Here is a 25,591-nt window from a genome sequence, read left to right as displayed (position 1 = left end):
TTCTCTTCTGTGTCATTCTCCTGTGCTGTTTACTTTCAGTCTCCTGCATCAGCTTCACACACATGCATTGTGCTGCTCACGTGAACAGCGTTGGCCAATACTGAGCCGGCATTCTGACGTAGAACCTGGAAGTGGTGAATGTAAACAGTGTAGGAGAATGACATGATTGTTGAATAAAGTCATTATTTTTGTTTGGATTTTTTGCACAAAAAGTATTCTCATCACTTCATAAAATTAAGGTTGAACCACTGTAGTCACATGGACTATTTTAATGATGTCTTTAGTACTTTCCGGACCTTGAAAGTGGTGGTTAAATTGCTGTCTATGGAAGAGTCAGAGAGCTCTCGGATTTAATCAGAAATATCTTAATTTGTGTTTCGAAGATGAACGAAGATCTTAGGGGTTTGGGACGACATGAGGGTGAGTCATTAATGACAGAATTTTCATTTTTGGGTGAACTAACCATTTAACTATAAAACTGTTTATAGTTCCATAAAAACATAATTTATGGAAAAATGTATGTCTCCATGTAATAGGGTGGCAGCAAGTCCAAATCCCAGAGGGAGAACAGTGAAGGAGAGAGCACCTCCTCCAGCTCCACCACACTGAACAGCACATATCAGGTACAGCACTCACATCATCAATATATTTTCTGTCATAATGTCATATAGGACTGGACAATATTTTGAGTATCCATAATAAATTTGTGATTTTGTTGAGGAAGTAAAATTAAGCAAATATATATATATATTATATACAGTACAGTCCAAAAGTTTGGAACCACTAAGATTTTTAATGTTTTAAAAGAAGTTTCGTCTGCTTACCAAGGCTACATTTATTTAATTAAAAATACAGTAAAAACAGTAATATTGTGAAATATTATTACAATTTAAAATAACTGTTTTCTATTTGAATATATTTCACAAAGTAATTTATTCCTGTGATGGCAAAGCTGAATTTTCAGCATCATTACTCCAGTCTTCAGTGTCACATGATCCTTCAGAAATCATTCTAATATGCTGATCTGCTGCTCAAGAAACATTTAATGTGTACAATTGTACAAAATATTTGTGTACAATATTTTTTTTTTCAGGATTATTTGATGAATAGAAAGTTCAAAAGAACAGTGTTGATCTGAAATCTAATCTTTTGTAACATTATAAATGTCTTTACTGCCACTTTTGATTGATTTAATGCATCCTTGCTGAATAAAAGTATTAATTTCTTTAATTTCTTTTCAAAAAAATAAATAATAAAAATTCTTACTGACCCCAAACTTTTGAACGCTAGTGTATAATGCTACAGAAGCTTTGTATTTCAGATAAATGCTGTTCTTTTGAACTGTCTATTCATCAAGCAATCCTGAAAAAAAAGTACACAACCGTTTTCAAAACTGAAAATAATCATAAATGTTTATTGAGCAGCAAATCAGCATATTCGAATGATTTCTGAAGGATCATGTGACACTGAAGACTGGAGTAATGATGCTGAAAATTCAGCTTTGCCATCACAGGAATAAATTACTTTGTGAAATATATTCAAATAGAAAACAGTTATTTTAAATTGTAATAATATTTCACAATATTACTGTTTTTACTATATTTTTAATTAAATAAATGTAGCCTTGGTGAGTAGACAAAACTTCTTTTAAAAACATTTTAGTGGTTCCAAACTTTTGGACTGTACTGTATATATATATATATATATATATATATATATATATATATTTGGCGATTTGCTTGGCAAAAGAACAGAAACAGATAAAATTTTCAATCCTTGTTTCATGGCTTGCATCTATGCATCTTTCAATGAAAAATCTTTCAGCAGCATAACTCCAGTCTTCAGTGTCCCATGATCCTTCAGATATCATTCTAATATGCTGATTTGCTGCATTTCTTATTTTTATTGATGTTAAAAAATGTTGTGCCACTTAATATTTTTGTGGAAACTGTAACTGTAAACTTTTTTATCAGGATTTTTTGCTGAATAGAAAGTTCAAAAGAAGTGTTTATTTGAAGTAGAAAACTTTTGTAACCTTATTAATGGCTTTATTTTCATTTATGATCAATTTAATGAATCTTTCTATATAAAATTAATTCTTGGTAATTTAAAAAAAAAAAAAAAAAACTCTGACCCCAAATATGTGAATGGTAGTGCAAAATGTGTAGGATAAAATGACCTGCCAGTCTATTATTCTGATTATTTTATGGTTAGAAGCTTATTAGTCTATATTTAAAGGGATAGTTCACCCAAAAATGAAAATTCTGTCGTCATTTATCATATCATATCGTTCCATACCTATATGACTTTCTTTCTTCTGTGGAATACAAGAGAAGGTATTTTGAAGTATGTTTGGAACTAAACAGTTTTGGTTCCCATTAATGTCCATTGTATGGCCAAAAATACAATGGAAGCAAATGGTAACCAACATTATTTGGCTATCCGCATTCTTCAAAATATCTTCTTTTATGTGCAACAGAACAAAAAAATACATACAGTTTTGGAATGACATGAGGGCTGGTTAATTATGACAATTTAATTTTTTGGGTCAACTATCCCTTTAACCATAGCATCTTTGAGGAACTTAATGCTTTTATATAATGGTGTCAACAGCAGTATAAGTGCACAATAAATAATTTAATTTATAAGTTCTAATAATCACAATACTGTTTTACAACTTTTTATTTCAGTGATTTTAGAGCTAAAGCTATCTGTCATATAAAATGTCTTTTCCTCTAACAGTTACAATAACTCACATGAACTTACCGTCTTTAAAAGTTTTTTTTTTTCAATAATAATTTATTCCATCAGAGTTGACATTTTCTGTTTTGTTTTTTAAGGAATCATCACTGGCGGAGCCCCTCTGCTCTCTCCTAACCTCCAGTCCACTCCGCTCTCACAATTCCACAGGGGATCTGAAGCGTCTAGAAGGCTCAGCGAGAGGTCAGGAGGATCCTGAGAGCCCGCCTCAGGGTTTCAGGAGACGTGCAAGCACAATTAGTCACTCCCCCATGCTGTTGTCCTCTGAGCCAAGCCTCCCCCCTCTTCAACCTACTGCCGCCACCAAGCCCAAACTGGTCCGACACTACTCCGTCAGCACAGACTCGCCACACCAGAGCAAGTGAGACAGTGTGTGTGTGTGCTACTGTAGCTGATTCTTTTGATTATTGTACATAGGTTTAGTTTATGTCTGTAGAATGAAATTTAAAGGGGGGTATCACACGCAGTTTCTGCCAATCTCATGTTAATCTTTAGTACATATAATTAATATTTCATCCTTCATATCTCTGAAAAGTCTTTAGTTTTATCATATTTATAAAAGATAGATACGTTCTACCGATTCTTTCAGAAAAAAGCCGAGCTCCTGGAGGCGTGCCTGCGTTGGGCAGAGCTAAAGAGTCAGGAGCACACGCAGCTTTTGCGTAGAGATCGTCTGCAAGCTGTGACATCATTATAAATAAAAAGGGGAAAAAAACTTGGTGGCGTTGGAACCGGAAGTCCTAAAATGCTAACTCACTTCCGGGTTTTGCCTACAAAAACGCGTCATCCCTGGGGCACTCTATTTAATCCTTACATGGAGGCACGGGCGCGATCACTGGCGCATGAACTGGACCACAAGTTTTTGTTGTAGTGTTGTCAAAAGTACCGACTTCGGTACCTAGTCGGTACTGAAATTTTAAAAACGTGACGCTTTGAGCGCTGTTGTGTGGATTCGTAAACATCTCTGATTGGCCGTTGTTTTCACGGCTCATCGGATATGTCTGTGATAGGCTTCAATGATCAACACTGTAAAAACGTTGTAAATAGTCATCAATTAATCTGTTCACTAAGCGCTTACACAGTTACACACGGGAGCGTTTGAAAGCAGGCGTCTATCGCGGATCGGTCCACTGTTAGACGCCTGCTTTCAATCGCTCGCGCTCCCACTTTCAAAACGCTTTCAAATTCAAACACTTCCGTGTGCTTTCAAATGCTCCCAGGCGCTGATCATTGTAGCCAATCACAGGCATATCCGATGAGCACGTCAACACAATGGCCAATCAGAGATGTTTATGAATCCGCTCAACAGCGCTCAAAGCATCACGTTTTTTTTTTTTTTCAGTACCGATAGGTACCGAAGTCGGTACTTTTGACAACACTATTTTGTTGTTTACATTTTATGCACTTGCGTGCCGATTGCCAACAAAACACAGACATCTGATGCAGCTTTACTCACCACCTGCGATCTGCAAATCCAGCGCCGAACTGTGACTTGTTTACAAAGCATTCATCACCGAAATCCTGGGAACAAACAAACAAACGTGCACAACTCTGTTGCTGCCTCAGAAAAACAAAATGTATCCACTGTTCCCTTAATGCTGGGTTCTTTGGGAAATTTATTTTTTGAAAATTGTACTCCTTCCAAAATAAACGTGAGAGCATGTTATAGGCTACCGGCTCCCGGTAGTCAAATACGACAGCGCTACTGCAACTCGCATATAGTGCGGGAATTGAAGATCGGATTTATATTTGTTTTGCAGAGACACACTTATTTGGTCAAGGGTAAATGGAAGAGATTTAAATATAGTTTTTTTTTTAACGAACAATAAAAATGCATGAAGTCACCAGGTGTAAATAGGCCAAATAAGTTTGAAGATTGGTGTTTGACAAAAAAAAAAACATTGCAAAAAGTGTAATCTATATTACATTTTTCTATATGAAGCATAGACTTTGTTAGACTTTATTCTAGCCACACAACAAACATTTTATAGAAAAATCTTCTAAGCTAGGGTGAAGTCAATATGTGCATTAATAACAACCTCCAGAGTCATAGCACTTGTGTGTGTACTCATAGAAAACAATGTGTTTGAATTTTAAAGATGTGGTATGTGCAAGCCCATTGTACATTGGCAATATTTCAATAATTTCTATATATAGTGCAGCCCTACTGTGAAAACAAAATGTGGACAAAATCACCAATTGCAAATTCATAATTTCTGTGACACAATTCAAACATAATTAAAAGTTGAATTTTTGAATTTTTTTTACATGTACAGGTATGTACAACATTTGTTAAATGCAAAGTGTTTTTATATGTTTATTCTGTCATCACCAGTGACAGACTTTTGTCAGTCAGTTACTGTGGGGTTGTGTGGAAGTTTCCTGTTCTTACATCATCACATTTCTTAGTCTGTAATGTGAATTCAGTTCATTGTGTGTTCCACTTTTTTTTCCATTCTGTGTATCTCTGCTTTTGTATCCCTTTGCACCCTCCTTTATCTTTTCCATCCTTTCTGTATTTCCATCAGTCCTTCCTCCCCTCTGGCTTCTTCCTCTCCCGTGTGTCAGCGGCCGTTGAGGCCTCATACTTTTGCTCTTGATCTTTCCACCCGGACCCTCAAGCGGAGGTGAGGTGTGTGTGTGTGTGTGTGTCTATGTGTTCTTCTCTCTGCTTTACTGTCATTCACAAACAGGTCAGGGTGCTTTTTTCCCCATAAAATTGATTTATTGTCTGTTTTTCTTTTCTCTGAATTTTCTGAGCTTTCTGTGTAAAAGATTGTGAAAACACAATGGGGGATTTCACTCAAAATTAACTGCACTTACAGGCTGGTTCTGAGTGCTGTGTTGTTGAGGACGCAGGAGACCATGATGTGACCTGTTAGTCCTCTGTCCTTAATCAGTATTGCGGCCCGATCAATAGAAATTACACAACATCCCTTTCAAATAAAATACTGCAAAAAAATGCTGTTTGCATTCTGTAATGAGGCTCATTTGCATAGAGCTAGATTTGCCCCAAAATAAAGTCAATTTAAATGACTCAAAGTCAACATAATGTCAAAATTACCCCTTATTTATTTTAGTGTACTTTCAATGGTTGATCAGTTTGTGTTTTTCTTTATAATCTTTCTGCAAAAGATTAGGATTGCGTCAATATAAAAATCTCTATAAAAATAGTGATAAACCAATTATTATTTACATGTTATGGCCGATAACCGTTAAATAGCCAAAATTAAATTTGATACTATTTTGTCTAAACATAAAAAAATAAAAACAGTAAAAAATTCAAATCAATCATTTTACTAACATAATTTATTAATCAATTTATTATTATTATAGTGTTTAACACCTACTTTCCACAATCCAGTCAATTCTGGTGGATAAAATAAAGTCCCAGTACTGGGAATATAATTTTTAATTCAAAAACAGAATTATTACAGTGTTATTTTAGTATAATTTATATACGTTTATAGTATTTATTATTTATTTTGTATTTTGATTTTATTTTTTATATTTTTATTTTTCACTTTAGTGTAAGTTTTAATAACTTTGTGCATTTTTATTACTTTTTTTAATATTTATATTTAGCTTTAATTTTTTTTTTAATTTTAGTCCTTAAACTTATTTCAGTGAGGCATAGCAAAATTTGAGCTTTATTTCATTTAACGAACACAATTTTTAGTTTTAAGTAACAATAACAACACTTTTCAGGATTATTACAGAAGTATATTTTATTATATTAATAATAGATTAATTATTATATGAATAATCCACAGGGTTTTGCCCATCATATTTAGCACAAATGTGAATTCACCCCAATGTTTTCTCAGTTTTGCTCCAACAAGAGCAAGATAGATTTCCCTTTTGTGTGCTGGTTTCAGTGACTCTCTGTCTCACTCCTTTACTCTGTGGCCTCTCTCTCTCTCTCTTTCTCACGCTCTATCTCTCAGTCCATCAGGGCTGAGTGGCTTTAGAGCGAGATTACACTCCTCCTCCTCTGTTCCAAATTTCCTCAAATTTCTGGCCCCTGTAGTGGAGACTGATGATACCTGTGACTCTCAGAGGAAGAGGTACTCAGTTTCTTCTTCACATTCTGCCAGTCCATTTTTCCATATTTTTTTGTCTTCCATCTCTGTTCTTTCTCTGCACCTGCCACAGAGGCAGATGTGGATAAACACTCATAGGAGTGAATAAAGAATAAATTTTCTTGTAATAAATCTGGATGTGCACAGGAAGTCAACTAATCGAGTACTTGTTCTGCAGCTTAGTTTTTGTTAATGTATGTTGGTTTCTTTTCGTTTGTTTTTTAAAAAAAATCAAGAATTACAAAATTACTCAAAAGGCTATTGCTAGTAATGAGTTGGTCTACGATTGCTTTTTAAAGGTGCCCTAGAATCAAAAATTGAATTTACCTTGGCATAGTTAAATAACAAGAGTTCAGTACATGGAAATGACATACTGTGAGTCTCAAACACTGTTGTTTCCTCCTCCTTGTGTAAATCTCATTTGTTTAAAAGACTTCCAAAGAACAGGCGAATCTCATCGCGATTTAAAAGGGCTCCAGCCTGAATCGGTGCATAGTTAATGATGCCCCAAAATAGGCAGTTAAAAAAATGTATTTAAAAAAAATCTATGGGGTATTTTGAGCTGAAACTTCACAGACACATTCAGGAGACACCTTAGACTTATATTACATCTTGTAAAAACTGGTTCTAGGGCACCTTTAACAGATTTGAAATTGTGTTTGGTGGGGCTTTCATATCAAATTAAATATGCTGTTTACTCTTACAGAAGTCTGTGACTCCCTTCACTTCTGTCTGTCTGTGTTTGGTTATATTTGTGAATGAATGCCTATGCTTATGTATTTCTGTGTGTGTGTGTAGTGATGTGGCAGCCCTGTCCAGTCCTGGTGCAATGTGTGTCGTTGGGGATGACAGTCCATTACGTAGCCGTAGACACTCCTGGAGACAACAGATCTTCTTAAGAGTCGCCACACCACAGAAAGGCTCAGACACCAAAGGTAATACCCTACTTAAATACATCATGTAGGTTACATCAAACATCACCTATATCAACTACACTTAACAGTGTACAGTGCAGTAAGTCCCTTTACATGCTACGGTTACCGTTGGTGTCCTCCAGGTGGTGCTCTTGCTCTTAATGATGCTTAAAGGAACTGAGTATGGGTGAGTTTGACAGCTGACAGCCTACTTGGACTTGATGTTTCTTTTGGCAGAGAAGCGTAATTACATTGATTATAACTCTCTTAATTTCCCCCGCACTCAGACATGACTCTGTCAGTGCTCGCTTTTCTTGTTTTCTTGACCTGTTTTGTCTTTTTTTTTCTTGAACTGCCAAAAGAGCAAATCAAGTCTGTTATTTTGAAGTTGGTAGCTCATTAGATTTGGCAGTATATCACAGTAAATGTTGATCCGGATGTCACAACGCCCTTCAGGTGTGTGTGAGTGTGAATTAAAGAAATTATCATTAATTATCCAAACTTGTTTAACTTTGTAGGCCCAAAACTTTAAATGCCTGCAAGTTATGTTGATGTAAAGCATGGGTTTAACAGTTGTTACAACTGTTAAACCTGTGGGCTGTATAACTGTAACAGTTGTTAAAACCCAGTGCTGTTGTTAAAAAGGCCAAGTGTATTATTGACTTATCTGTTTGATGGCAGTTGTGGCCTAATGATTAAGTCGGACTTGTAACCCGAAGGTCCTGGGTTCGAGTCTCAGTACCGGCTGGGGTGAGTGAATGAACAGCGTTCTCTTCCACTCTCATTACCCACAACTGAGGTGCCGCAGCAAAAATGGGGTTCGCGGTGTGTGTGTGTGTGTTCAATATTCACTGCTGTTTGAATATTGGCTTCATGTCACTTTTTTTTTAAGAATGGCCATCAATGTAGACCTTAAAGGGTTAGTTCACCCCAAAACTAAAATTCTGTCATTAATTACTCACCCTCATGCCGTTCCAAACCCGTTTCGTTCATTTACAGATCGAACAGATCTAATTTAGGCTTTTACTCGCATCTAAACATTGATCAGTGAACATAAGCAGAAGCTCAACATAACCTGAATGATGCACAAGAACCGCTTCCGGGAGCTCAAACATGCTGCGTAACCAATGAGGTTCATTCTCGTGCGTTAAACATCACGTTTGATGTTTGTTCTTGTGCATAATTTAGGTTAGGTTGAGCTTCTGTTTATGTTCGCTGATCAATGTTTATATGCGAGTAAAAGCCTAAATTATCTCTGTTCATCATATAAAGCGATCGTGTCTCTTCAGAAAATTTGGACTAAACCACTCAGTTCATATCGATTAGTTTTACGATCTCTTTTGAACTTTTTGAAGCATCAACGTTTCAGTTGCAAAGGCAGTCTATGGAAGGAAATCTGACAGCATTCTATCATTAAAAAGGTCTTCATTTGTGTTCTGAAGATGAATGAAAGTCTTATGGATGTGTGTTTTGGGTCATTGTCATGCTGAAAGTGATTCCCTCTACCTTCACTAAAGCCCCATTTCAGCTGAAGAAGAGCAACCCCAAAAAATGGTGCTGCCACCACCATGCTACACCACATCTTTTGCTGAGGTGCTATGTTGTTTTTGCGGCAAACGTACCTTTCAGAATTTTGGTCTTGGTCTCTTCAGACTACGTCTGTCACTATCAATTTTTTTGAATAATCGATTTAGCTAGAAAAATCTAAAAATTATTATACATTAAAAATAACTTTTAATTAAAATTATATCAACAGTAGTGCCTTTACTTTTACTGCTCTCATAAATTGTATTACTTGTGTTACATGGATATTTTTAAACCTACACTTAATTTCTCGCAAAAAGTATTTTAGCAAAATGTGTATTTTAGCACTCCTTTTCTACTGCACTTCATCTGTTTGACATGCATGTGCCTACCGGCGCTCATTCATTGTCTGTGAAGTTTAACAAGACACTTGTTGTCAGAATAAGCAAAATGGAAATACTTGCGGGACTTTCTAACATTTACAGATAAGGATATAACCATAAAATGTATGTTGTGCGCTGAGGAAAATGCATTTTAAAGGCATTAAACAGCACATACATCTCTCAAAGCACAAGAGGGCAAGATGCGGTAAATCCTTATGCTTTTGTTTGAAGCGCTAATAAATAAATATAAAGCAGAAGTTTATATCATGTTTCAGATAACTTGGATCATATACCTTTGCCGAAGCAGCTCACTCTGTCTGCCGCAATTTTCCATATGCGTTTTTTCCAAAGAAATTAGCTATTCACTACTGTAAAGCAACGTGACTGGCTGATGGTTTCCCGGTCACAGCGCGCAGATGCGACAAATTGATAATCAAATTTGTTGTCGATGATTTTCGCTATCGATAATAATTGATTTTAACGATTAGTTGTTGCAGACCATAACACATTTTTTCCATATGGTTTTAGGAGACTGGATATGTTTTAGCCGGGCTTGGATGTTTTTTTTTTTTGTTTTTGTTTTTTTGAAAAGGCTTGCGTCTTGCCACCCTGCCGCAAGGGGCAGATGGAGAATACGGGTGATAGTTGTCACATTTAAGGAGCACTCAGTACTTGCCCGAAAGAGCTGCAACTCTTCACAACATCCCTGTTTTCTCTTTGTCTTCTCATCAATTTTGGAAGGATGCCCCATTCTTGATAATTTCACTGTTCTGCCATACAATCTAATTCCTTGGATTTATTTATTTATTTTTTTGTAACTCTTACCTGAGCCATTCAGTTATCAGATCCTGTTGATGCTTTATAAGCTCTTGTATCATGCAAAAAGATGTCAGAACAATCTTACAAGAACAGCTATTTAAAGTTAATTAGTGTCACTTCAGGTGAAGACAGGTATGGACTTGAAGATTACTTGATAACCTTGATGATTAGTTAATTGTGAACACCGGCACATTACCCAATCATTAAAGGGTGTGCACATTTATGCAGTTGGGTTATTTTAGGTTAAGGATTTTTCTTTGAAATGTGTCGCTTTAGTTTTCAGGGATATTGCATAGGTTGTCATTTTTACATTAAAGGTGCAAAAGTTCTGATATGATTTATCAGTTTCATTTTCACATCACAAAAAGCAGCTGTTTTAACAGAAGTGTGTAGACTTTTATATCCACTCTACAAAAAAAGTCTTCGGAGGAGACAAAATCACTTTATACACTGTAAAATTGTTATAGATATTTAGATTATAGATATATTTCATGTGTAGTTTAATGTATTACTTGCTATTTCTTTGTAAGTATTTATGAAATTTACAAGCAGTTTGAAAATTGTTAAAAAGTAAACCCTACACCATTTTTATTTAAGTGTATGATGAACAGATTTAGACTTTTCTTCACATATTTACAATGATCAACTCACACTAAATATGGTTAACGGAAGCTCAACCGAGCCTACTTGGTGTGCCAAAAAACCCTAATTGGTTCTTGCTTTTGAAGCAAACATGTTTGAGCTGCCATTTTACATTTTCTATGTATTGGGTATACTGTATGTATGAATGAAAGATATTATTTTCATTTTTGGATGAATTGTCCCTTTAAAAAGATCCTCATGACACTTCAAGCTGCTTTTTTCCATACAATAAAAGTGAGTGAGGGTGCTTTAGATGCTCACAAGGACCAAAAAAGTCCTTCTCTGAAATCTCATTTGCACTCCTGCATATTCAAACTTGGAACAATGGATTCATTGGGGACCAGGATTACGGGGCCCACAATGGCAGTGGTTCCCAATCTGGGGTCCACGCCTCTTGTGTGATAAAGCCATACCCATTATAGTCAGCACTTCTGTCTACACTGGATGCGGCATAACATGACGAAACAAGTCTATAACAAGAATAAAAAAGAATACAAGAATAAAATACTTCAATGTAAAATATTTAGATATTATAATTTGATTAATGAAATAAAAACAACATTGCACTCAATAATGATCATTCAACAAAAAATAAATGTTTACTTAGTTTAAAAAAGTTTAATTATGCTTAAATTTTAATTACACCTATTGGTTGTATGTAATATTTTTTTCAAATATAGCATTTTTCAAATAGCTCTGTGGGGTATAGCCTATTTGGGATAGAAGTATATACATATTTATGAACAATTTTGGTATTTTCCTAATCTATTATATGGCTTCTAAAGAATGGAATATAGGGCACAAGATTACTTCTATCATACTTTTATGGTTTATGGTCAAAAACAATGGCCTTTACTGTATGTTAAAAATTTGAAATAGGTAATTGTTTTAAAAAGAAATAAAGTCAAATTGTGAGATATAAAGTTGCTATTGCTAGAAACAAAATTGCAATAGTGAGATAAAGTCTCAAACACGTAATTTTTTTACTTGGTGGTAAACAGGCTTCCATTGTTATTGTAGACTGTGTTTGTGTGCTCAATTAAAAGGTGGTCATTATCTGATTCTGGGGAACTGGCTGGATTTTAATTACTTCTTTTTGCCGTTTACAGAAAAGTGTGTGTTGATGTAAGTGCAGTAATATGAGTACTTCCTTAAAGTAAAATGCGTGCCAAGAGCGCTGTTGTTGTATGTGTGCGTGTTTCTCTAGTATTTTTGGGTGTGTCTTGACAAGTGTGTGTCTGTGCTAAATGAAGTAATGTTTGTGTTAATGAGGTAATATGTGTGTGTGTGTGTGTGTGAGTTGGGTGTGGTGTTTTGCAGGAGGTCATGTTGACAGATATCTACAGGAAAGCACCGGCCTTATTGACCCACTTACATATGTGTGTTTGCACACTTGCAAGGCGTTGGCCTGGGCAGAAACACCACTTATTTACAGAGGGAGTGGCCAGTGTGTGTGTGTGCACGCGTGTGTGTTTGCAGAGGGAGTGACCGGCGCCCAAATGTCCAAGTGCGTCAGTGTCCGCTGTAGAAATCTCCACACATACACTCAAACACATGTGCTACTCCACCCCACTGGAACAGGGTCAGGTGTGTGTGTGTGTGTGTGTGCGTGCTTATGATTCTTCACATACGAAATTGCTGTTTTGACAGAAGTTTTATGGCCCTTCTGCTGAAAGCCATGAATTATGTGATGCAGAGTCATTGACTGACCAAGATCAAATGTGTTTGTGTGTGGAGGCACTTCAGTTCTTTCAGTGTCACCCATGGACAAAGAAGTGTGTGTGTGTGTGTGTGTGTGTGTGTGTGTGTGTGTATATATATATATATACACATACACAGTGTATATACAAAATGTTTGTTTTATTTCTAATATTTAGATAACTGGTGTTAATTTCAGACAGGTTTGTTAAGTAGTTTGCCAGGTCTTCTTAGGTAAACGGAAAGAGGTTGTTCCACATTATTAAGCAAGTCTCAGTTTTCATTTCATGGGGAGGAAGAAAAATCTTTCTAAAGATGAGAAGCATGAAATGTGCAATGTCTTGCAAAGGGCATGATAACACCTAATATTTTATGAAAAAGCTATAAAAGCTATAAAAATAAACCCCACTGTTAAGCAGTAAACAAGGTATTTGAAGCTGCTGGTGTCTCTGGATTCTCAAGAATCTCTCCATGTAGGAAGTGAAGTTGCATTTCAGCCACCCCTAATCAAAGCTTACAAAGAGAAATTAAATACATTTTCAAATAGTTTTATTGCTGTGGTGTGTTTTGTGGCATGGGTGAATGAAAAATTGTTGTTGTCCTGAATGAAAATCCTTTTTCAGAAGGCACTATCCTTCTTTTTTAACAATAGCAGAAAATGGTCAGTTATGAATTCCATATACAGTGGGTACGGAAAGTATTCAGACCCCCTTAAATTTTTCACTCTTTGTTATATTGCAGCCATTTGCTAAAATCATTTAAGTTCATTTTTTTCCTCATTAATGTACACACAGCACCCCATATTGACAGAAAAACACAGTATTGTTGACATTTTTGCAGATTTATTAAAAAAGAAAAACTGAAATATCACATGGTCCTAAGTATTCAGACCCTTTGCTCAGTATTTAGTAGAAGCACCCTTTTGATCTAATACAGCCATGAGTCTTTTTGGGAAAGATGCAACAAGTTTTTCACACCTGGATTTGGGGATCGTCTGCCATTCCTCCTTGCAGATCCTCTCCAGTTCTGTCAGGCTGGATGGTAAATGTTGGTGGACAGCCATTTTTAGGTCTCTCCAGAGATGCTCAATTGGGTTTAAGTCAGGGCTCTGGCTGGGCCATTCAAGAACAGTCACAGAGTTGTTGTGAAGCCACTCCTTCATTATTTTAGCTGTGTGCTTAGGGTCATTGTCTTGTTGGAAGGTAAACCTTCGGCCCAGTCTGAGGTCCTGAGCACTCTGGAGAAGGTTTTCGTCCAGGATATCCCTGTACTTGGCCGCATTCATCTTTCCCTTGATTGCAACCAGTCGTCCTGTCCCTGCAGCTGAAAAACATTCCCTTCACTGTTGGGACTGTATTGAACAGGTGATGAGCAGTGCCTGGTTTTCTCCACACATACCACCTAGAATTAAGGCCAAAAAGTTCTATCTTGGTCTCATCAGACCAGAGAATCTTTTTTCTCACCATCTTGGAGTCCTTCAGGTGTTTTTTAGCAAACTCCATGTGGGCTTTCATGTGTCTTGCACTGAGGAGAGGCTTCCGTCGGGCCACTCTGCCATAAAGCCCGAAATGGTGGAGGGCTGCAGTGATGGTTGACTTTCTACAACTTTCTCCCATCTCCTGACTGCATCTCTGGAGCTCAGCCACAGTGATCTTTGGGTTCTTCTTTACCTCTCTCACCAAGGCTCTTCTCCCCTGATAGCTCAGTTTGGCTGGACAGCCAGCTCTCGAAGGGTTCTGGTCATCCCAAACGTCTACCATTTAAGGATTATGGAGGCCACTGCTCTTAGGAACCTTAAGTGCAGCAGACTTTTTTTTGTAACCATGGCCAGAATTGCCACAATTCTGTCTCTGAGCTCTTCAGGCAGTTCCTTTTGACCTCATGATTCTCATTTGCTCTGACATGCACTGTGAGCTGTAAGGTCTTATATAGACAGGTGTGTGGCTTTTCTAATGAAGTGCAATCAGTGTAATCAAACACAGCTGGACTCAAATGAAGGTGTAGAACCATCTCAAGGATGATCAGAAGAAATGGACAGCACCTGAGTTAAATATATGAGTGTAACAGCAAAGGGTCTGAATACTTAGGACCATGTGATATTTCATTTTTTTATTTTTTAATAAATCTGCAAAAATGTCAACAATTCTGTGTTTTTCTGTCAATATGGGGTGCTGTGTCTACATTAATGAGGAAAAAAATGAACTTAAATGATTTTAGCAAATGGCTTTACGTATACTTTCCGTACCCACTGTATCTTGCAGAATTCATTTTGACACCCTCAGGGACCCTAAAGGGACCTTCCATCTCACTTCCCAATATTCCAGCCCAAATCATCACCTGCCAGCTCCTTTCTGATGTCACAGTCTTGTTGGAGCGCGGTGGCCACTCACCAACCATTCAAAAATCCATCCATCTTGACCATCCATTGTAGTGCGCCATTTGTCAATGAAAAAAACTATTTAAAAATAGCTTGTTTATGTTTCTGAACAGACTTCAGACGGATACCAGCATCAGGAACAAGTGGATGTATTATTTTTAATGCCGTCCTGGATCATGTCAGAGGATTATGTTTGTTCAGAGAATTTGACTGCAGATTGTTTTGTAAACGAGACACAGTGTAATGGAGAGTTCGCGAAGAATCCATAATAAACCCATAATAAAAATTCCATGTCATGACCCATTTAAGAGAATGTGTTTTAACATAAAATAATCTTACATACTTAACCTTTAAAGGGTTAGTTCACCCAAAAATGAAAATTATGTAATTAATGACTCACCCTCATGTTGTTTCACACCCATAAGACCGCCGTTCATCTTCGGAACACAGTTTAAGATATTTTAGATTTAGTCTGAGAGCTTTCTGTCCCTCCATTGAAAATGTATGTACGGTATACTGTCCATGTCCAGAAAGGTAATAAAAACATCATCAAAGTGGTCCATGTGACATCAGTGGGTTAGTTAGAAGTTTTTGAAGCATCGAAAATACATTTTGGTCAAAAAATAAACAAAAACTATAACTTTATTCAGCATTGTATTCTCTTCCGGGTCTGTTGTCAATCCGCATTCACGACTCCGGAGTGACGCTGTTTTAGAAATGTTCTATTCGGTTAATTATTCTACAAGTGAATGCATCCAAAAAAGATTGAGCAGTATTTGGCTGGTCATGTGATCTCAACATGGCAACCCCCAATGAAGCGACCAGCTCCATATGAAATTAAACTGCTTTTATTCTAATGATACTGTTTGACTGAAGCCTACATGTCATATCAGTAGCTGTGTTTAAATGGACAGTTTTTGCTTCAATCTGAATGAATTCATTCCGATTGATGAATCCGAACATAGTGTTTACATCAACGCCAAATAAAGTGATCGGGTTGATGTGCACGTTTATATGTCACAAGCTTCTGATCAGATTTAATCTTTTGACATGCGCTCACAGCACAAATATACAGTTACCCGCTATTGTTGCATACTAACTTTTTCTTTGTTTTAAAAAGCAGACTTAATATTTATCCGTTTCGGGTTCTGATTAGGCGACGACAAGCACATGGACCATTGAGTGATGCTCCTTGTATTTATCAAGCAGTAAAACCCTTCCCGTGCACAAAACCAGTTGTCTCTGGATTAGAGTATGAATGAAGTACTGGTGGGATGTTGTCCTGCTCCACTTTACAGTTGATGAGTGGAAAGAGAATTTCAGAAGGACAGGACACTTATTTATGACTCTTTATTCAACTGGAAGAACAGCTCGTTCCACACGTCAATACGCTATCTCTACGTCATTGCACATGCACAGTACTCTCTAGTTTCGGTTTTCAGTCCAATCAAGTGTTTACATGTCCTCTCAATCGTACAAAAGGAGTAAACCACCCTTACAATCAGAATGAAATTTTAATCAGATCTGACCAATTCATTCCGACTGACATGGTTACATGTGACTTTTTTGTATTCCGATTGTGCTACTAGTCCGATTACAATCAGATTATTAGGGTCCATGTAAACGCAGCTAGTGTAACATACTTTAAAGTATAAAGTATTTTTACTTTGTACGATTTATTTCTTTATGTTTGGAAACCTTTTAATAATAACAACAAAAAAGAACCTAGTTCTCCTTGCAAGTGGACATTTTTTTATTCACTTAGCTAAGCTTTCTCTTCATTCAGTTGTTATTTGGCAAACAGTTCAGATTTTTAGTTTCTAACGTTGTTATGGTATAAGTTTCCAGTCCTATTTTTATTTTTAAATACGAAGAAAGAATCCATTGTTGCAATGAATGATGATGAGTACACATGACAATTACAGTTACATTTGCTGTCTATTACTAATATATACAGCCACAAATATTTGGGATTATGAAATGTGTTTTGTAATCACTGGAATAAAGAAAGTGAGGGGAAAAAAACTCCCTTATATTTTGAAAATTGAACACAGAAGTTAAAAAATCCTGTAACCCTATGAGCCTTAAAAGCTGTTCATGCTGACAACAGAGACATTTTCAATGAGAGCTGGTGATAGACATTTCTGCAATGTTTATATTTATGCAAATGAGCTGCATTGCTGGTGTTTTCTGAAAATCCAGTCAATATATGACATTTTTGTCATTTTTTTTTTTAAACTGTGGGTGGGAAGATGGCTAAACTATAGCGGTTTAGACAAGATATGGTTTCCTATGTTCTTATGTTTCCCATAAGACATGTACAGTGTGTGGCTGAATATTGTTTTATTTCTTTCATTTATTTTTTCTTCCCCCTGTAACATGCACCCTTTATATCAGATGATCTCACTGTATGTTTATACCATAAATTACAGAACATTTTATTTTTTCACATTTTCTCACTTCGTAAAAAAAAAAAAAGGGGGGGGTATTTTGAGGTCTCGGATCCACCCTATAGTTTGGGTGGCGTTCGTTTTATTTTTAACACCTCTGCCTGTACACATGGACACGTGTATATGAGTGAGATACATGTTTGTCTTTCTGTGTGTGTTTTGTGGTTTGCTCCTTTGTTAAGTGTTAATTTTTACAAACATGATGGAAAACTACAAAATCTTGTGGAGGACTTGTGCAGTTATCAATATACCTGCCATTTATTCAAATGTGATGTTTTTATGATTTAAAAAAGAGAGGTTTTTTAGGAGGTGAAATTGCTTTTCTTGGCTAGACATTAAAGTAAACACAAGGTCACACAGGCTAAGATATATGTAACACATGTGACACTAAAGTAATTGAATAAACATGAACTAAATAACAAAATGTAACACAGAACACAAAATGTACATTACTGATAACAAAACAAAGACTAAACTGTTTAAATGTAATATAAACCATATGTAATATGTCACGCAGGGACTTTCTAGAAATGTCCTTTTATTGTTTTCATTTTAAATTATTTGGAAATTATTATAGTCATGGTTTTTACTTTAATAAACATAAATTTTACATTTATTTTAAAGTTAAATTACATATAATTAAATTAAAGGTGCCCTAGAATCAAAAATTGAATTTACCTTGGCATAGTTGAATAACAAGAGTTCAGTACATGGAAATGACATACAGTGAGTCTCAAACTCCATTGTTTCCTCCTTCTTGTGTAAATCTCATTTGTTTAAAAGACCTCCGAAAAACAGGTGAATCTCAACATAACACCGACTGTTACGTTACAGTCGGGATCATTACTATGTACGCCCCCAATATTTGCATATGCCAGCTTATGTTCAAGCATTACACAAGGGCAGCCAGTATTAACATCTGGATCTGTGCACAGCTGAATAATCAGACTAGGTAAGCAAGCTAGAACAATAGCGAAAAATGGCAGATGGAGCAATAATAATTGACATGATCCATGATTACATAATATTTTTAGTGATATTTGATAGTTGTATATGTGCAGGGAGCGCGCGATTTAAAGGGGCTGCGCGCTGAATCTGTGCATAGTTAATGATGCCCCAAAATACGCAGTTAAAAAAATGTATAATAAAAAAACTATGGGGTATTTTGAGCTGAAACTTCACAGACACATTCAGGGGACACCTTAGACTTATATTACATCTTGTAAAAACTGGTTCTAAGGCACCTTTAATAAATCATTTGCAGTTATATAATTTATATGTTAAGGTATCTTAAAGTTAACCATTCAACCTTTCACTGTAGCAATTTAAAGTCTTTTATTGACTCCATACCATAATACAGTTATTGGTATTGATTGCTAAAATTATGGTATAATAATGACATACATAGACATGATGATATTAGTAGTTTATGTAGATGTTATGTTTATGTAAATATTGTTAGTCATTTATCTTGGCAAACACTGGTAGTTCATGTAGGTTGATTTTTGTCTTATGACAAACTGTTTATATTTTTCTTTATTTTTCAGAATCCAGCTTAGAGGTTGGCAGCAGAATGGCGCTGGGAGGTGGAGTGGGGGCCGGGGACAGCACCCTGGGGGCAGTGCCAGAGGAGAGAAGAAAGAAGAGTGGTGCAGAGCTAAGAGAATTATGGAGGAAAGCCATTCTTCAACAGATCCTCCTGCTGCGGATGGAGAAGGAGAATCAGAAACTACAAGGTAAAACACAAACACACATGCAGTTAGTCTTATCATTGTGAACATTTTGATTTCAGCATACAATCTGCCAAGTAATCCAGCTACCAGTAGGATGCCTTTACAGACTCAATTAACAAAAATTAAATCAATTATGTTACTAATTTTGGTTTTAGGTTTGACAAAAATAAGCTCACTTGTTCTCCTAATTAGCTCTAGTTTATGTTCACCACTGCAGTGAAATATTGGTCATTATGTTAGTTTAAGTTTATTATTATTACTTTTGTTAATGTTATATAGATATTACAATTTTTTTTAATGAAATCGCAACATCTAGATTAGTAGGTATTATGTCGCAATAAAGCTTAGTTTGTTCTTGCCCTTAAGATATAAGCAATGAATGGTATTCAGCATTAAAAAAAAAATCCCTTCTGCGGTCCTCTGGAATTTAGAGCTGAGGCTGCTGCTAGACGGATGATTTGTCTGGTGTACATTCAGCCAGCATACACAAAAGCCCCTCCCATAAACAGTGCAGCACACACACTTCTGTGCAACTTGGCGCACCCATGCGCTGCCTTACCTGGAAGTCCCTGCTGCAGGTTAAGAGATGATCATGAAATATGAAGAGTTTTGCTGGCACAGATGGATTCTGATTTGGGTGTGCTCATGATTGACATCCTGCCCTGCCATGCTCAGTCATGCTTCTCATGACCTGAAAAGAAACAACAGAAACTTGAAAAGAAAGCAGCCAGACCTATTGAAAAGGGTGTGGGCATAAAAAAAGTGGGTCAGAAGAAGTGTACTGGGAAGACTGTCTGCCCTACATCTAGCCTGCGTTTATATTACCACTTTTCCTCTCAATCACAAGACATTTGATGTTTGACACTTTAGAGACCTCTATTTCTGTTTCTTTTTTTCTGTATTTTTTATGTTTTTTTTGTCCCATGGGTAAGGATGGGTGTGGAGGGTATTATTGTCTTGTTCCTGAAATTTCCCTTCTTGCTGTTATATCTCTTCCTGTGTTTGTGTGTTTGTCTGAATGAGAATTCACACTGGTGCAATGTGCGACTGGACTTGCTAGACTTACTACAGCTAGCTTTTAATAACATAACAAATGACAATAAAGCAAATATAAATCAAAGACCACATTGCAAGGACAGTGCGATCATGCAGGTTTGCACTGCACAACATCAGGAAGATTAATGGAGCATGCTGCACAAATTCTTGTCCAGGCCCTTGTCATTTCTAGGCTGGACTATTGCAGTGCTCTTCTGGCTGGACTTCCATCATGTGCAATCAAATCTCTACAAATTATCCAGAATGCAGCAGTATGACTGGTCTTCAATGCACCCTCCTATCTCCACTCGCTCTTATGAGTCTACATCCACTCCAGAAGCCTGAGCGATGCCTCGTAGTATCTTCACTGAGAGGCACAAAATCACTTTCTATCACAACCTGAGTTACCCTCGATTTCCATGAAACCATGGAAACACCAAAGACGCTTTAATATATTGCATGTTTTATTAGACAAGGAAACAACTGTTTGGTTATATTTATAGACAGAAAATGAATTATTGCTATATAGCTCAACATGTTTAGTCTTATTGTTGGAATCTTGTTTTCTTGATTTTCCGTAACTGTTTTCACCATGCCTCAGAGAAAAACACTATTTTGTCAAGTAGCTAACATAGCATAATCAGATGTAGCTTTATTTTTAGTAATAGTAATACAGCATTTTCTCATTCATACAGTGTTTTTAAAATTAATTGCATGCATTTATCAACACAGGCCATCCAGCATTTATTAATATGATATTCTAATATCGAGCTTACTGCAGTGTGCAACAAGTGTCTCATAGCAGCCACCGAGCGAACACTCAGAGTAATGTTACAACATATTTTTGTGTTACAACATAACACTCAAATGTATCATATGATAAAACAGCGCTGTGTTACCTCATACGCTTGACTGGAAGAAGCGGAAGCAGCAACTGTGGTGTAATAATAGTTCCACTGCTCTCGAGGCTGGTGTCGCACTCATCTCCAGCATCACTCGGCCCTGCTCTACTTCATACCATAACATTAATAATCTCATCCATGAGTATGATTTCTGCCCGAGTCCCATCCCAATTCTTTTCCACTGACTGTGAGGTGAGGACGACAACTCCCAAGAATCCGCGCTCAAACTTAGCGTCATAAAGCTATGCCTTTGTTTTGAATAGGCACATTTCTATCTCTTTTGAAGTATCACTTTCCACAAAAATAGTAAGCACAAAAATGTGTCAGCATCTCACACATGCATTGCGGTGCTCACATATACAGCTTGGTCTTTGATTTATATCTAATAAATAAAGTTATTTTTTTGTTTTTAAGCACAAAAAGTATTCTTGACGCTTCATAACATTAAGGTTGAACCACTGTAGTCACATGGACTATTTTAACAATGTCTTTAATACTTTTCTGGACCTCAAAAGGTGCAGTGACATTGATGTCTGTCTATGCGTGGTTCAGAAACCCTCGGATTTCATCAAAAATATATTAATTTGTGTTCCAAAGATGAACAAAGGTCTTACGGGTTTGGGAAGACATAAGGGTTAATACATGATGACAGAAATGACATTTTTGGGTGAACTAACCCTTTAAGCTTAAATGCTAAGAGTTTATCACATCAGAACCCATAAATGTTACTGAAAAATAATTAATGCAACCAGTAAGTAATTAAATGCTCAGTGGTGTAATGCAGTTGTTAATGTGCTATTCTTTAGCTCCACCATCTTTATTCTGCATATTTTCAGTTTCTTAACCTTTTATTCAATGTGTGTACAGCATCAGAGAGTGATCTGCAGTGCAGACGACAGAAGCTGGACTATGAAGAGATCACTCCATGTCTGAAAGATGTCACTCTGGTCTGGGAGAGAATGCTCACCACCACTGGGAGGTCAAAGGTCAGATTCGACACAGAGGAGATCCACACAGCTGTGGGACAAGGTAACTAAAATGCACACACACCCACAGATACATAAGAATGTTGAAGTTGATGTGAGTTATGAGGTTTGCCATCAGCCTATTTAATGAATGTTTTGACATCTGGATTAACTAAACTGAAACTGAACATTGAGTGAGGAGTGTGTAATATGTTGTCTTAGTTTATGTATCAGTTTTCAGTTTAGAGTAGTGTATAGTGTTAACTATGTATTTTATTATTGTTTTTCATATTTGATGGTGTATGCCAAATATATACATGTTTGATATTCATAGATAAAGGAGCTGTCTCTTTGATAGTCAGTTTTTTATAATGTTAGTTCTGCAGAACATTATTGTGAATGGTGAGCTCACATGCTCTAATGCACACACACACACTCACTTGTTCAAGTTCCGTGGAACTGTGGCACTCACTTGAAATGATCACGTACTCCTACACATTCAAAGATGTTACACATAGTTCACATTATCACAATAATTCTGGTGTAATTCTTCACACACTGATGATCGTTCTGATTTATGTATGATAAGCTGTGGTGGAGACAAAATGCTGAGTGTTTGCAATTCTGTTTAGTCATGCTAGTGGCTCGGATATTACACAAGAAACCATGTTTTAAGCCTGTAGTTGGTTTTTGGATTTGTGATGTTTGTGAATGTCATTTTCGGATGTGGGTGAATGGGGATGCTTGTTACCGTTTTGACGTCAGTCGTGGCTCATGTTGACTTTGTCCTCTTGAAGTGATTATACGGACATCAATCTACATGTCAGATGAGATCACACACTACTGAAAAAACACTCACAAACTGTGGTGTTCTGCTTAAGGCATGTAACGCTCTCTTTCTCCTCTTCTCTCTGTTTTTTTTTTCTCTGTCTCAGGTGTTCCTCGTCAGCATCGAGGAGAGATCTGGAAGTTTCTTTCAGAGCAGTATTTGCTGAGGCAGGAGGTGCCCAGCGCCAAACCTCCTAACAATGACACTCCTTACAAAGAACTTCTGAAGCAGCTCACATCTCAACAGCATGCCATCCTCATAGACTTGGGTTAGTATTAAAGACACAATGGGACTGTGCAAAAGCCTAGTGAAATGTTTTTCTGCCTAGAGCTATGGCACCATCTAACTAAAATGGAACCTCATAAGTGACCAATTTGGGACATTCTTGATAGGCAACAACTATGCTTGATATCGCTCCTCTCATGAAGCACACAGGAGACTTGGCCCACAACTGATTCCAATAGAATTAGACATTAGCATGTTGCTGTGCTAACAATTAAATATTTTTTAAACAGTAGTTCTTAACCAGGGGGCAGGTGGGGGCCTCTGCAAACTTCCAGTGGGGCCACAATAAAACTTAATATAACTAAATAAATAATTTAAATGACATGATTATTTATTTGAATGTTAAAAAAAAGCTGTACATCATTAAAGTGGTATTTAGGTTTTTTTTGTTTGTTTATTTATTTGTATTACAACAGAAGGAGCAGAGGTACATATCAGCTTAAATAGGAGGGCCTTCAAAAATTTTCTTGGACGAAGTTGGGCCCTGAGAAGTCAAAAAGGTTGAATGCTCTTAAAAATACATATAATTCTCAAATGTTGGGTTAAATTTTAAATAAAATAAAATAAATAAAAGTATATTTTTTATTACATTAATATAAACTGCTGTTTAAAATTTTTTTAAAAATGCTTTTTTCAAAAAGCATCAAATTGACAGTGAAGTCATTTATAATGTTAAAAAAATGTAATTCAAATAAATGCTTTTTTCCTGAAAAAAATCTGTTGGTGGAGTAATGGCTGCTGGAAATTCAACTTTACCATTAAAATAAATTACATTTTAAATATACTAAAATAGAAAACAGTTATTTTAAAGGGTTAGTTCACCCAAAAATGAAAATTATGTCATTAATGACCCTCATGTCATTCCACACCACTCCGTTCATCTTCAGAACACAGTTTAAGATATTTTAGATTTAGTCCGAGAGCTTTCTGTCCCTCCATTGAAAATGTGTGTACGGTATACTGTCCATGTCCAGAAATAAAAACATCATCAAAGTAGTCCATGTGACATCAGTGGGTTAGTTAGAAGTTTTTGAAGCATCAAAAATACATTTTGGTCCAAAAATAACAAAAACTATGACTTTATTCAGCATTGTATTCTCTTCCGGGTCTGTTGTCAATCCGGGTTCACGTTGTCAATCCGTAAGACGCTGCTGACGTGTTATCCGGTGCGCCCGAGCTTCGTTTACAGTCTAAGGGAGACGCACGCTGTATTCAAGCTATTCTACATTGTTTGTATTTTGGTATTGCTATATTTTTTAAAATGGTGTGTAAGTGTGCATGTCGCGGATGTCCTAATCGCCAAAAACAACGACGTAAAAGTGTATTACCAACGCCGACAGATGAAAGGATTCAATGGAATCAATTCAATGGAAAGGATTCCGGGTTTGGAACGACATGAGGGTGAACTAACCCTTTAACTTTCAATAATATTTCACTCTAAACCTTTCTTTACTGTATTTTTGATCAAATAAATGCAACCATGGTGAACATGAGAATCTTTTCAAAAACATAAAGTTTTGATCCCAAACTTTTGCAATGATTGAATCAAATGAACCACTTAATATCCCCTTATTATTCAAAATGTTTGATATCCTCGTTTTCAATAATGTCAAATGCCCTTAAAATGCTTTCTTGGTAGGCAACTCACTGGGTTTTGGAACAGAGAGTTACTGTTAACCTCTTGTATGGTCTGTAGGTATTTGTTGCCTTTGAAGGTTGTCAGTTATCCAGGTCATTGCTGAAAGTCTAATAGACTAGACTAGTCTACTGGATGTGTCTCGCTTTTGCTCAAGATGCCTCTCAGAAATGTCTTGAACAAGATCGAAACTTGTCAATTTGATTAGAATAACTCAACTGAACAGTTAATCGTTGGCCTTGCTTAATGTTATGTTCTAGCATGCCGAAAAACAACTATTCTGCCATTCTTTGCCTTAAAAACACACTAACTTGTTCATGTTCATGCTTGCCCTGGAATGTTTTCAAAAATTGTCATTTGAGTATACACAAAAGTCTCCATTCTTTGCAAAATGATCATTACCTCAGTTATTATAGAGAACAACTTCTGCAGAACCTCAGGCTGAATGAATGGTTGAGACACTAGCGGAAATGGACAGATGTGAAGATGGAGAGATTAATGGGGAGGCTCAGACAAAGAAAGGGAGGTGTTACTGGCTCTCAGCACAGGGACAGCAG

General features: G+C 36.5%; 1 protein-coding gene across 3 annotated transcripts in view; it reads left to right on the top strand.

Moving 5' to 3' along the window:
- Positions 1 to 25,591, top strand: part of tbc1d1 (TBC1 (tre-2/USP6, BUB2, cdc16) domain family, member 1) — an 80,405-nt gene that overhangs the window by 37,431 nt on the left and 17,383 nt on the right. For 2 of the 3 annotated variants that reach the window (XM_067402881.1, XM_067402883.1), the window contains 8 exons: positions 537 to 623; positions 2,841 to 3,121; positions 5,289 to 5,387; positions 6,708 to 6,827; positions 7,641 to 7,777; positions 19,197 to 19,385; positions 22,187 to 22,348; positions 23,220 to 23,381. In XM_067402881.1, coding sequence (XP_067258982.1) covers positions 537 to 623; positions 2,841 to 3,121; positions 5,289 to 5,387; positions 6,708 to 6,827; positions 7,641 to 7,777; positions 19,197 to 19,385; positions 22,187 to 22,348; positions 23,220 to 23,381 — 1,237 coding nt within the window. The remainder of the gene's footprint in view (positions 1 to 536; positions 624 to 2,840; positions 3,122 to 5,288; positions 5,388 to 6,707; positions 6,828 to 7,640; positions 7,778 to 19,196; positions 19,386 to 22,186; positions 22,349 to 23,219; positions 23,382 to 25,591) is intronic. The other variant, XM_067402882.1, reaches the window with a different exon arrangement.

This window comes from Chanodichthys erythropterus, chromosome 12 (genome assembly GCF_024489055.1).
Source record: "Chanodichthys erythropterus isolate Z2021 chromosome 12, ASM2448905v1, whole genome shotgun sequence".
Classification (NCBI taxonomy): domain Eukaryota; kingdom Metazoa; phylum Chordata; class Actinopteri; order Cypriniformes; family Xenocyprididae; genus Chanodichthys; species Chanodichthys erythropterus.
The sequence above is the reverse complement of the archived record's forward strand: the minus strand, read 5'-3'. Positions and strand labels throughout refer to the sequence as shown.